Source organism: Procambarus clarkii, chromosome 18 (genome assembly GCF_040958095.1).
Source record: "Procambarus clarkii isolate CNS0578487 chromosome 18, FALCON_Pclarkii_2.0, whole genome shotgun sequence".
Lineage (NCBI taxonomy): Eukaryota > Metazoa > Arthropoda > Malacostraca > Decapoda > Cambaridae > Procambarus > Procambarus clarkii.
Window position 1 is genome coordinate 23,694,045 of NC_091167.1, and position 12,758 is coordinate 23,706,802.

The following is a 12,758-nucleotide window of genomic DNA, read 5'->3' on the forward strand; positions in this document are numbered from 1 at the left end:
CGTTGGAAATGTTCGAGAGGACGTTGGGAACGTTCGAGAGGACGTTGGGAACGTTCGAGAGGACGTTGGGAACGTTCGAGAGGACGTTGGGAACGTTCGAGAGGACGATAGGAACGTTCGAGAGGACGTTGGGAACGTTCGAGAAGACGTTGGAAACGTTTGAGAGGACGTTCCCTATAAAGGTGACATGTACTTGCAATACTTTAAATACAATACAAAAAAAGCATCATGAGTTAATATAAGATTAGTGTCTTACCATTCGTCGCCATAGACCGCGTCAGTCCCAGGCTGCGTGTTTACACCCGGAGGTGTTCTGAGCCCTTATGTTGTCGCACTCCACCACGTGTCTCAGCACCGCCTGCCTCCGAGCCACCTCCTCCTGCCGATAGTTCCTCAAGTACATGTTTGCAAGACTTTAAACAAAATATATAAGAAACCAAATATACATGTGTGGTAATTAATTCACTTTTGTTTTTAACAGTGTGAGATGCAAGGCTAAGCTTATCGGATTGATCTGTAAGTTTGTATTAAACATTGTTTAGTTTTCAGTTAGGGAGATATTTTTGGAAATGTATAGCTTCGTAAATAAAATGCAGAGCAGACATAATAATTACGCTAATAATGACTGAAATAACTACTACGAGAATGTGGTGTTACATATCTATGAATCACGTACGTATAATTCCCGTTTGTCAGGGGCAGAAAGCGTGTACGTATATAGACTTATTGAGGTTTCCCTATGCTAACTAACTTCTAACTTTCTCAATCGGGGCCAGATTAAGGCATGGGCTTTTAGAGGCTGCAGTCCAGGGGGCCTCCGTTAGTAGAATAGCTGTAAAGTCACGGGTTTTACCATGTTGCATGCAGTGTTATTTACATTATGATGATTAGCTTGAAGAATTTTTATGTACCTCCCATTGGGGCGGAAAGAGTGACTGGTAAATTTTCCGGAATCAGTCGGTTGAGGTGATATGCCGCGTCTAACATTCAAGTACCATTGTCTGGAGTTACCCAAACCAATCTGTGGCTAGGGAGTAGATAATAACACTAATTATGTAGTGGTTTTAAAGTGATTACCTGCAGGAAACCTCCTCTCTAGGGCTGTGTAGTTTCGGACTTTCGGTAGTTATTCTTTAGAATATGTATGGGTAACTCGAAGATCGGATGTTATAGAAATGTGATAAAAGGTAATTATGTATTTCCTGATACATTTGCCAGTGATTATTTTTGGGACTTTTGTACTTAGTAAATACCGTCATTATGCGACGAGCTGTCAACACTATTTAGAGGCAGGAGCTCATCTCTGCACTCTGCCACTACTTGAAGAGCCAATTTGTGGATATCAGAGGAAATGGACCTGTGCTGGAGAGCTGCTTTTTTTTCCTGTTAAGTTGGTTAGTAGTCCATAGTCCATACTTATTTTAGTTTGGGAGTTTTTTTTAGTTTCAATCAGATTTCAATCAATTATAGTTGTATATATACATATACATATATATATATATATATATATATATATATATATATATATATATATATATATATATATATATATATATATATATATATTAACCTAATTCCCGGGTATTTATTTAATATTTGGTAAATAGAAGGAATCCTGGAATCTAACTCAGGTCCATTCGGATGTGAAGCGACGTACACATTCTGCACCAAGAATAAATAAGTTAAGCGATGAAAAACAAAAATCAGCTGCTGGCTTGGCCTGGCCTCGCTGACACTCCTGGCGTACACTCTCCGGACGAGCTTGGGGGGCGGGAAGGTCGGCCATCTTGGCGCGCGGATTGAACGCTCCTGGCTGGACTTTCTTTCCACACCTTACCTGGAACTCATCTTTAATTCAGCTGGCTTCTTTGGGCCAGTGTGTGCTCACTGCAGCTACCCAGGGGCTCACAGGACCGGGGGAGGCCGGAGCCTCCCAAATGGACGCCTCCCCGAGCGGGGGCGCCATGGATGTTGACAGCAAGTCCCAGAGAGGAAAACGTCTGCTAGAAGATGAGTCGGCTGATGCTGCCCCAGAGCGAGATGCTAAGAGGATATCCTCCCCTTCAGAAGACCTTAGTCTTGTGGTACCCCGTTCCTCGTTTGTGGTAGTCCTAATCCAGTCAGAATCAGGTCAGTGCGTCTTTGCAAATCCTCGTACCTTAGGTGCAGCAATCGAGGCTTCCGTATTGTGGCCACATTGCCTGCCTGAGACCATACGTACCCTGGGTAGGGGTGCAGCACTCAAGCTACATATCAGAAAGGAGGCTCTATCACACATCTGTGTATCCGACATTAATAAGTTGGGGGACTGGCCTGTCAGGTGCCGACAGGTATTGTCGCAGGAGGAGGAGTCTCGGGCCCGGTATGGGAAGATTGGCCCAATTGACCAGAGTGTAGATGTGGATGACATCCAGGCCGCTCTGCAGGTATTAGGGGGTGCATCAGTGAGATTATTGGAAGTTACCAGGATTCGCGGAGCAGCAGGGCCGACATCCATGGTCCGTGTAAAGTTCGATGGGCACCTCCCTGACCGAGTGGCACTACACAGGACCTCGTATCAGGTTCAGCCCTACAATTTCCCTGTTTTACGATGTTACGCTTGTCATCTATTGGGCCACAGTCGCCTGACCTGCCGTAATACAGCACGGTGTGCAAACTGCGGCAAAACTGGCCATTCAGACAGAGATGACGGTGGGTGCTCTGCTGCACCCCGCTGCTTTTTATGCCATGGCCATCATAAGGTTACGTCTAAGAGTTGCCCTGTATATCTTGAGGCCCTCCAGTTGGACATCGATCACAAAACAGCGGGGACACCTCGACATGAGCTGTTCCAGAAGTTGCGTACCCTCAATCAGCCTATCGCTTCTTCTCGCCTCCAGGTTCCCCCTGGTCGGGCCTCTTCACAAGTAGGAACTAGCAGACGCTCTTGCCTGTCCCAGTCACATGCCACATACGCCCAGGTTGCTAATCGATTTTCCCTCCTGGGTAGCCTTGACACTGACGGAAACTCATCCACGGATACAGACATGGACGCTCAGTCTCGGCCGGAGCCTAGCACTCGTCACCCTCCTGCCTTTCCTCAAAGAAGCCAACACCGGCGTCGTCGACACACCCATCGATCAGGAGGTACTGCTCCAACAGACAGCCCTGATGATCCTCTGGTCCCCCAGGCACTTTCCGAAGGGATTGTGACACCGGGGGAACATGAGGCCCAGAGTGAGGCTCCCACCAGTCGCAGACGCCGTCAAGAGAGTTCGCGAGCCGACCACCGCTTCCGTCAGGCAGAGAGAAACATAGATCAACATCCTCTTGACTGGAAGTCATTGATACCACATATTTTACTTACTTTGTATGAAGGTTTTATGGCTTTTTCTAGTGGTTCCCCCTTTGGAGACGTCTGTGCACTGGTGGTCAAAAAGTTAGCTGTTGTATTTCAGGGATAATGGCGCCCCATCCTGAGAATACTGTGGTGTTTTGGAATGCCCGCTCCCTTTTTAAGAAGACGCAATTTTTACGCAATTTTATCGTCGTCATCATTCTCGACTCCTCGACACTGCCATCACTCGTTTCCGGATTGGGCACACTTGCCTGGCCGCACATCTCCATCGTCTACGGCTGGTAGATTCCCCATATTGCCAGTGGTGTCCGACCCAGGAGGATACAGTGGAGCACCTTCTACTTCACTGCCCTCGATTTCATAGCGCTCGCGTCAGACTACAGAGTTCCGTTCGTAGGCTGAATATTCCCCGCCTCACAGTTCCCGTTCTCCTTGACGGGGCAGGTGCGAGAGACGAAGACGTCCGTCATGACATCCTTCGCCATACCTTCCGCTTCATCCGTCATGTCCGCGGCCTGAAGAGACTGTAAAATTTGTCGCCTGAGGAGATTGTAGGGTCTGTGGCCTGAAGAGACTATAGGGGCCCCATCCCTTCGCTATTTCCCGGTATCGGGCAGCCGGGGCGCATCCGATCCCACGATCGTCGTCGCCCCTAAATCAACACAACAACAACAACAAGTTAAGCGAGTTCTTACCAAGCTGTGTGAGGGTGTCTTCTGAGAGACCGTGCAGCATGCCTCTGCTGCCTCCCTGATTTGACGAAGATGGGAACCCTCCTCCTGAGTTTGTTGGATCAAATCCTCCTTGTTTACCATCACTTGATCCACCCTGCCCACTAAAGCCTGATCCACCTTGTCCACCATTTCTTGATCCACCTTGTCCACCATTTCCTGATCCACCTTGTCCACCATTTCCTGATCCACCTTGTCCACCATTTCTTGATCCACCTTGTCCACCATTTTCTGATCCACCTTGTCCACCATTTCCTGATTCACCTTGTCCACCATTTCCTGATCCACCTTGTCCACCATTTCCTGATTCACCTTGTCCACCATTTCCTGATTCACCTTGTCCACCATTTCTTGATCCACCTTGTCCACCATTTCCTGATCCACCTTGTCCACCATTTCCTGATTCACCTTGTCCACCATTTCTTGATCCACCTTGTCCACCATTTCCTGATCCACCTTGTTCACCATTTCCTGATCCACCTTGTCCACCATTTCCTGATCCACCTTGTCCACCATTTCCTGATTCACCTTGTCCACCATTTCTTGATCCACCTTGTCCACCATTTCCTGATTCACCTTGTCCACCATTTCCTGATCCACCTTGTCCACCATTTCCTGATCCATCTTGTCTACCATTTCCTGATCCACCTTGTCCACCATTTCCTGATTCACCTTGTCCACCATTTCCTGATCCACCTTGTCCACCATTTCTTGATCCATCTTGTCTACCATTTCCTGATCCACCTTGTCCACCATTTCCTGATTCACCTTGTCCACCATTTCCTGATCCACCACGTCCATCAACGCCTGATCCACCCTGTCCACTATTTCCTGATTCATCCCATCCTGCATTTGATGGACCCTGTCCTCCTGCTCCATCCCATCCTCCGGGATCTGATTCACCCGTCCCTCCACTACCTCCCCACTCGCCTTGATCTCCATCTTCTCCTGGTCCTCCCGACCTTCCTCTTCCTCCACCTCCTCCTGGTCCTCCCCTCCTTCCTCTTCCTCCACCTCCTCCAGGTCCTCCCCTCCTTCCTTGTCCTCCACCTCCTCCTGGTCCTCCCCTCCTTCCTTGTCCTTCCCATCCTTGTTCACTTCCTGCTTGCCCTCCCCATCCCGCATGTCCTCCCCATTCTGTTTGTCCATTCGTTGCTGCTCGTCCTGGACAGGAACAAACAGCCAACTTGTCCCACACATAGAAGCCAGTGACAGGGTTCTGCTGTCCGTAGTACACTCCTTCCTTCTCTGTAAATGTAAACAACACAAGTTTTACACACTCTGGCAAGTAATTGAGACTAATACAGCTGCGTATACACTAACATTCTGAGCTACCTCCCTGGAAACACAAACCGTAACTGTCTCTATTTTCCGCGTGTTACAACTTGTAATAAAGTTGTTACATCTTGGCTTAACGTGTTTATGACGTATTAGAACGTTGTTAGAACTTGCTATATTGGTTGTTATAACTGGTTAGGAGGTGTTAAAACTTGTTCCGACGTTGTATCAACGTCGTAGTTTCGGTGTGTGTTTGGCGGGCTATGTGTTTTAATATACCTACAATTTTTCTCTCATCTTTTATTTTTTTCATGCTATGTAACTGTTATCATTTTTATAAATTTTGCAAGTATTTACCTACATATATGTTCCTTAGATTAAGTACCTGCCCGAAACGCTGCGCGTACTAGTGGCTTTACAAGAATGTTATTACTATGCTATGTATCCTCACAATCCCAATGACCACAACACAGCAGTTGCAACATCAGGATCTGCGGGTTGGTACAAGAATTCAACCAACTACGAACCACTTATTTTGATGAAAGGGAGCAGTAGAACAACGGAAGTACACTTACATCCCATTAGGCTTGGATGCCCATGTGTATGGGAAATAGGCTTGCAGGTTCCGGAATATGAGAGGAAATGTCAGCACTGTGGAGAAATGACTGACAGACCATTGGAACATTATCTAGCACAGTGCACAGTTACAAACCCATTAATATTTCAACTTAGATTCAACAGAGCAGAAGAAGTTGTTAAGCACATGGGACAAAATCTTACTGAAGCGACCATACGAGTCATAAATACTCATACTCCGCCCAAGTAAAACAGAAACAAGCAACACTTAGTGGGCCAGCCAGAGGCTTAGGGCCCACGCAGGAATATCCCTGCAAAAATAAAGTATCAGTAGTTGTGGCGATAGGAAGAGTGGTGACAGCGGTATAGGTAGTCGTAGTATTCAGCGGCAGCATTAGTAACGATAGTGATCAGTAGTAGTAGTAGAAGTAGTAGCAGTAGTAACAGCAGCAGTAGTAGTAAACACAGTAGTAGTAGCAGTATTGATATTATCAGCAGCAACATCATTACTGACTCACCCATTAACCAGTAACCTGGCAGCTCTTTACTGAGTTTGACAGTCTTCAAGAACTCCATAATGGGATCCTGGAAGAAGGACTCGTCGTCGTCATCCTCCTCCTCTGGCGGAGCCACAGTGTTCACGAACATGAGCCCTACGTCCTGCTGGGCCGCTCTGCGTATAACAACACTCATTAAATATCTATTATGTTAAGCACTGAAGCTGTACGATATCGAACCAGCAGCCATTGACCAGGATTCACCAAGTATTTACACATCTACCTTATGATACCTGTGGATCATTAATTCTAGCGGCTTTGTTTACATTTATTAAACAGCTGACGAGATTGAAAACTTCACAACTCAAGAGGTATTGATTGTTATAAATATCTTCGTAGTGTTTCGGAGCTCATAAACTGTTTAATAAATGTGAATAAAGCCGCCATGATTGATTGGGAAAAATTCACAGGTTTCGTAAGTGGTTGCGTAAATGCTTGATGAATACCGGGGTCCCTGCGTAGTGCTCCAAACATCATATGGCTCCAATATATATATATTCATAGATTCATCACGTTCTTCTTGTTTTATTGTGCACTCATTATATTCAATCTATTCCACTATATCATTATTAAAAATATCCGAGACTTAATCATTTAAGAGAACTTTAAATACTGTTGGCCGTGGAAACCTAATCACTGAGGTACCCTAACCTCCGTGGAAACCCAATCACTTTGGAAACCTAACCGTTGTGGATACCTAACTACTGTAACTACCTAAGCACCACTTAAATCTAACCTATATATAGAAACCTCACTATGGTGGTGCCTAACTGATGTGGATACATTAACAAAGTGAAAATCTATCAACTGTGGAGACCTAAATACTGTGGAAACCTATTCTCTATGTAACTTTTACAACTATGGAAACTTAACCACTATAGAAACCTAGCCACTCTGGAAACGTAACTATTGTAGAGACCTAACTAGTGTGGATACCTTGCCACTGTGGGGACCTAGAGAGATTACCTGAGGCACATCATCTTCCTGTTGGGGCTGGGACCAGACTTTTTTGCCAAGGAACAGAGCGTTGATGGGTCGACCTTCATCACCTGAGAGAGAAAGTTATAGCAGTTTCTGTTGATTTCTAAATATACGTAAGTTACTGCTTCCCAGTGTTATGTTATACTGACTTACTGCTTCCCAGTGTTACGTTATACTGACTTACTGCTTCCCAGTGTTATGTTATACTGACTTACTGCTTCCCAGTGTTACGTTATACTGACTTACTGCTTCCCAGTGTTATGTTATACTGACTTACAGCTTCCCAGTGTTATGTTATACTGACTTACTGCTTCCCAGTGTTATGTTATACTGACTTACTGCTTCCCAGTGTTGTGTTATACTGACTTACAGCTTCCCAGTGTTGTGTTATACTGACTTACAGCTTCCCAGTGTTATGTTATACTGACTTACAGCTTCCCAGTGTTATGTTATACTGACTTACAGCTTCCCAGTGTTATGTTATACTGACTTACAGCTTCCCAGTGTTGTGTTATACTGACTTACAGCTTCCCAGTGTTATGTTATACTGACTTACAGCTTCCCAGTGTTATGTTATACTGACTTACAGCTTCCCAGTGTTATGTTATACTGACTTACAGCTTCCCAGTGTTATGTTATACTGACTTACAGCTTCCCAGTGTTGTGTTATACTGACTTACATCTTCCCAGTGTTATGTTATACTGACTTACAGCTTCCCAGTGTTATGTTATACTGACTTACAGCTTCCCAGTGTTATGTTATACTGACTTACAGCTTCCCAGTGTTATGTTATACTGACTTACAGCTTCCCAGTGTTATGTTATACTGACTTACAGCTTCCCAGTGTTGTGTTATACTGACTTACAGCTTCCCAGTGTTGTGTTATACTGACTTACAGCTTCCCAGTGTTGTGTTATACTGACTTACAGCTTCCCAGTGTTGTGTTATACTGACTTACTGCTTCCCAGTGTTATATTATACTGACTTACAGCTTCCCAGTTACGTTATACTGACTTACTGCTTCCCATTAATAGGTGTCACTGGTAAATAACATAGATGAACACATTATTATAGTGTAGTGGGACACTACGCTATCATTATCGCTGTGAAAACCCAGCCCATCCTCCTGTTTTGGTAGTACTTATAGTAACGTTGATGGCCATAGTATACATACCGACGTATAACGAAATTATAAAGTATAAATTGGCACTATTGAGTTGAACAAACCGGAAAACTATTTTCTACTTATGTTGTAAAGACAAAATAAACAAACCTAACCTAACCTTCCTAGGCCTAATACACGATAGCTGAGGCCTAATATGTGTGCCATACTAGGCCTAGGAATATTTAAGTTTGTTTTTTAGCTTCATTTTCCAACTTTATAAAGTGAATAATACAAAGTTCTACTATCTAATTACTTAGTACGGCAATCTATGTACTATGGTGTACATAGTTACAAAAACTGCTTTCTAAACAGGAGGATGGGTTGGGAAAACCTACTAGAGCTGCTAGGTATTTATATAAGTTCTCTTTCAAATTGTCTTCTTATGATCCTAATTCTATGATATATGTTTGGTCAGTATCTGTCTTGCCGCTATGGTGCTAAATTACATTTTACTTTGTTTTATTTTACCAATATATGTCGATATATATTTTACCAATATATATCCTCAGTCAAAGTGTAAGTTAAATGTTTTTCAATTTATATCTTAAAAAGGCAAGTTTGGTTTACACTGGTATACTTAGTGCAGTCTTAACCGTAACGATTTGTATAAGTTGTTACGTAATAACTTTTTGATTGTGATTCTAACTTATTTTACATTTGGGTGAAAAATTATTAAAATAAAAAACTCAGAAAGTATGTGGACATAAAAGCATGAAATGTGTAAACAAGAGAGGGAATATCATACGAAATACAAATACTCACGGACTGAATGAAGTCAGCAACACAATTTCTATGGTTGACGAGAAGCTGCATGTACTTGATGGTGATGTTAAAGTTGGCGGCCATAGGCTGCATGCTGCTGTTAAAGTTGGCTGTCATAGGCTGCATGCTGCTGTTAAAGTTGGCTGTCATAGGCTGCATGCCTCGCGTCTCTTTCATAACCACCGCCGAGACATTCTTCCTCACGAAGTCCATGAGGCTTTGTGCCGAGGCGTTGGACATGCTCAACACGCTCTGGACATCATTAAGATTATTGTCCTCGGCGTAGTTCCTGGTGGTCAAGTTGGGAAGGTTATTATACTGATATAGTCTGTGGTGCTGTGTAGCGTCGACACCAAGGCACACAATGACACCGTGTTGGAGCGTGTACCGTTGACTCACACGTCCCAGGCTATAGCACACAGGGGGGCCTAATAACTGAGTGGACAGCGCTCTGGGCTCGTAATTCTAGGGTCCGAGTTCAATCCCGGATGATGGGAGAAACAAAATGGGCAAAGTTTCTTTCACACTGATGCCCCTGTTACCTAGCAATAAATAGGTACCTGGGCGTTAACCTGATCTCGACAGACTGACAGTTCATAAGGTGGCGATTGATGTGGGGCGTATACTCACGACGCACCCCTAGGGGGCCCCGGCAAGACTGGCAACATGTCTCTTGTTGGGTGTCCTATTCTCTAATTGTGGCTCCGTGGTGGGTATGGGGGCACATTCGTGAATGAAAGTATTACCTCTCGTTTTCATGTCGCTGAATACTGTTCCTCTTATGATTTCTTAGGGTCGTGGGGTGGGCGATCAAGCCCCCAAGTCGAATTGTGTTGGGGACTAGAGTCTGTAGCCCCCACTACACTGGGCCCAGACCTAGCTCCTCTTTTGACCCTCCTGACTACTCCCTCCGGCTCCCCTCCCGCCTCTGTGGTTGGGTCGACCCACATGCCCCCAGCGGTGACCACCTCGTCCCCTGGTGTGGCTCAGTCTCTCATTGTGACTATTGCACCTTTTAACCCCTCTCTCTCTCTGGGGGTTCTCAACGCTGTCCCCACCACAGCCACACTTGCACGATACCTTCCCGTACTAATACGTACCAAGCCTTGTTTGGCCCTGCTTCGTGGGTTAAATACTTTGATCTCCTCCCTCTGGATTCTACACCTGACAATTTCTCACTCCATAAACACCTTGTTGATTTGGTGGATGCCTCTGCTACTTTTAACCCCACCCATTTAGGTACACGTGTCGCTGCTGCTCTTTCACCGGATGCAGCTATCCGCTTATCTGCATTGTCCTGCATTGGGAAGACCCCTGTTCGGATCTCCAAAAACGCTCGGTTAAATGCCAGTGTTGGCACTGTTCTCCTCCCGCATCATGTTGTAACTGGTGTTGGCCCACCATACCTTCTCCCGCACGTGTATACACTACAAGCTTGAGGAAGCAGTCCTCAACTTGAAACACCGGGATCATCTGACTTTTCCTGAAGCGAGACGCCAAGTTTGCCATCTCCACCTTTTCACTGGCATATCATATGCTCATACACCACTTCCTGTAGTAACGAGACTGCTGATACACTTACTGTAGTAACGAGAGGGCTCATACACACTTACTGTAATAACGAGACGGCTCATTCACACTTACTGTAATAACGAGACGGCTCATTCACACTTACTGTAATAACGAGACGGCTCATTCACACTTACATTAATAACATAATGGCTCCAGATTTCATAAGAGCTTTCATAAACTTGTGGTACTTGGAGAAGTCGTCTTTACGGAACATGTTGTAGAGGTCCTTGATGTTGAGGCGGGTGGAGAGCGGGAGGAAGGCCAGCTCCACCATGTCCTCGGGTCCCGCCCCGCTGGCCAGCCTCAGCTCCACCTTCTTCCACATCGTCATCAACGCCCGGGCCTGAGGGTCGCCGCCAAACATCCTGTGTAATACAACACGATCCATTGTTCTATGTTCTTGAAGGGGTTCAAGAAGCTGGTAAACATGCTTATGCAACACCCCGGAATATGGCTGTTAATTAATCCGCATTATCAGTGAAAGAATTACGGAAGGTGGAGTGGGGCTCATATGTCAATAGTCTTCAGTAACAGGGTGAGAATAGCTTGAGCTACCTCATCCCTTTGTGTGTATTTATACCTCAATATACTTATTTGAATTTGAACCTTCAGCAGGTATGATGTGTTTCTGTTGCAGATTTGCGTTTAAAGTTTTGCAGAGTAATAACAATGGATTATTGGAAAGAAGTGTGTTGATAACATTATTGAGAAGTAATTCAGATTCAGATAGAAGTTAGATTGGTTAAAATGGCGTATTCAAATATATATGCCACTCTGATACTTTTACAAAGCGTCAAGAAACAACTATATCAATGAATATTGGCTAACGTGTTTGATTTCAAAATAAAGTGGAAATAGCTTAGACACCCAACGCATAAATCTTATGATGAAGAAGTGACGTTTCGGTCCGTCCAGGACCATTATCAAACATTGTAACAACTATGGCAAAAAATATATTAATTACTAAGTACTAGAAGCGAAATTTCGAACATCATTGTATAACAGGGATGTTATTCCTCTCATATAATGGTGTCCGTTACATTATACATTAAAATGTCAAGTTTGTTACATTAAATAAAATTGTGTATCTCGGTTCTTCCCAAACCTGGGAAAATTGCCCCAAATTGTGTAAAAGTGAGGTTACTTTGGGTAACGATACTTTGGGTAACGACACTTTGGGTAACGACACGCCTGGGAATACACATTACCATTGACAGTAAAAGCGTAGAGAAGGAGTACTGTGAAGAAAGTGATCAGTGTGTCCTAAAGTTGAGTGTACACTTAGGACAAGGTCCAGTGTTGCCAGTTGTGGTCGTGTGTGGTATGTGTCGTGGTAGACCAGTGTCCTGTGGTGTCTCCTGTGGTCGTGTGTGGTATGTGTCGTGGTAGACCAGTGTCCTGTGGTGTCTCCTGTGGTCGTGTGTGGTATGTGTCGTGGTAGACCAGTGTCCTGTGTTGTCTGCTGTGGTCGTGTGTGGTATGTGTCGTGGTAGACCAGTGTCCTGTGTTGTCTGCTGTGGTCGTGTGTGGTATGTGTCGTGGTAGACCAGTGTCCTGTGGTGTCTCCTGTGGTCGTGTGTGGTATGTGTCGCGGTAGACCAGTGTCCTGTGTTGTCTGCTGTGGTCGTGTGTGGTATGTGTCGTGGTAGACCAGTGTCCTGTGTTGCCTGCTGTGGTCGTGTGTGGTATGTGTCGTGGTAGACCAGTGTCCTGTGTTGTCTGCTGTGGTCGTGTGTGGTATGTGTCGCGGTAGACCAGTGTCCTGTGTTGTCTGCTGTGGTCGTGTGTGGTATGTGTC

The 12,758-nt window shown here is 45.0% G+C and overlaps 1 protein-coding gene across 1 annotated transcript in view; it reads right to left on the minus strand.

Moving 5' to 3' along the window:
* The window catches only part of LOC123754254 (uncharacterized), a 37,973-nt gene that overhangs the window by 2,593 nt on the left and 22,622 nt on the right, over positions 1–12,758 (minus strand). The window contains exons 15-20 of the mRNA XM_069326347.1: positions 11,095–11,325; positions 9,389–9,677; positions 7,446–7,528; positions 6,441–6,595; positions 4,033–5,316; positions 257–379 (exon numbers count right to left, since the gene is read on the minus strand). Of these exons, the coding sequence (XP_069182448.1) occupies positions 297–379; positions 4,033–5,316; positions 6,441–6,595; positions 7,446–7,528; positions 9,389–9,677; positions 11,095–11,325 (2,125 nt within the window). The 3' untranslated portion in view covers positions 257–296. The remainder of the gene's footprint in view (positions 1–256; positions 380–4,032; positions 5,317–6,440; positions 6,596–7,445; positions 7,529–9,388; positions 9,678–11,094; positions 11,326–12,758) is intronic.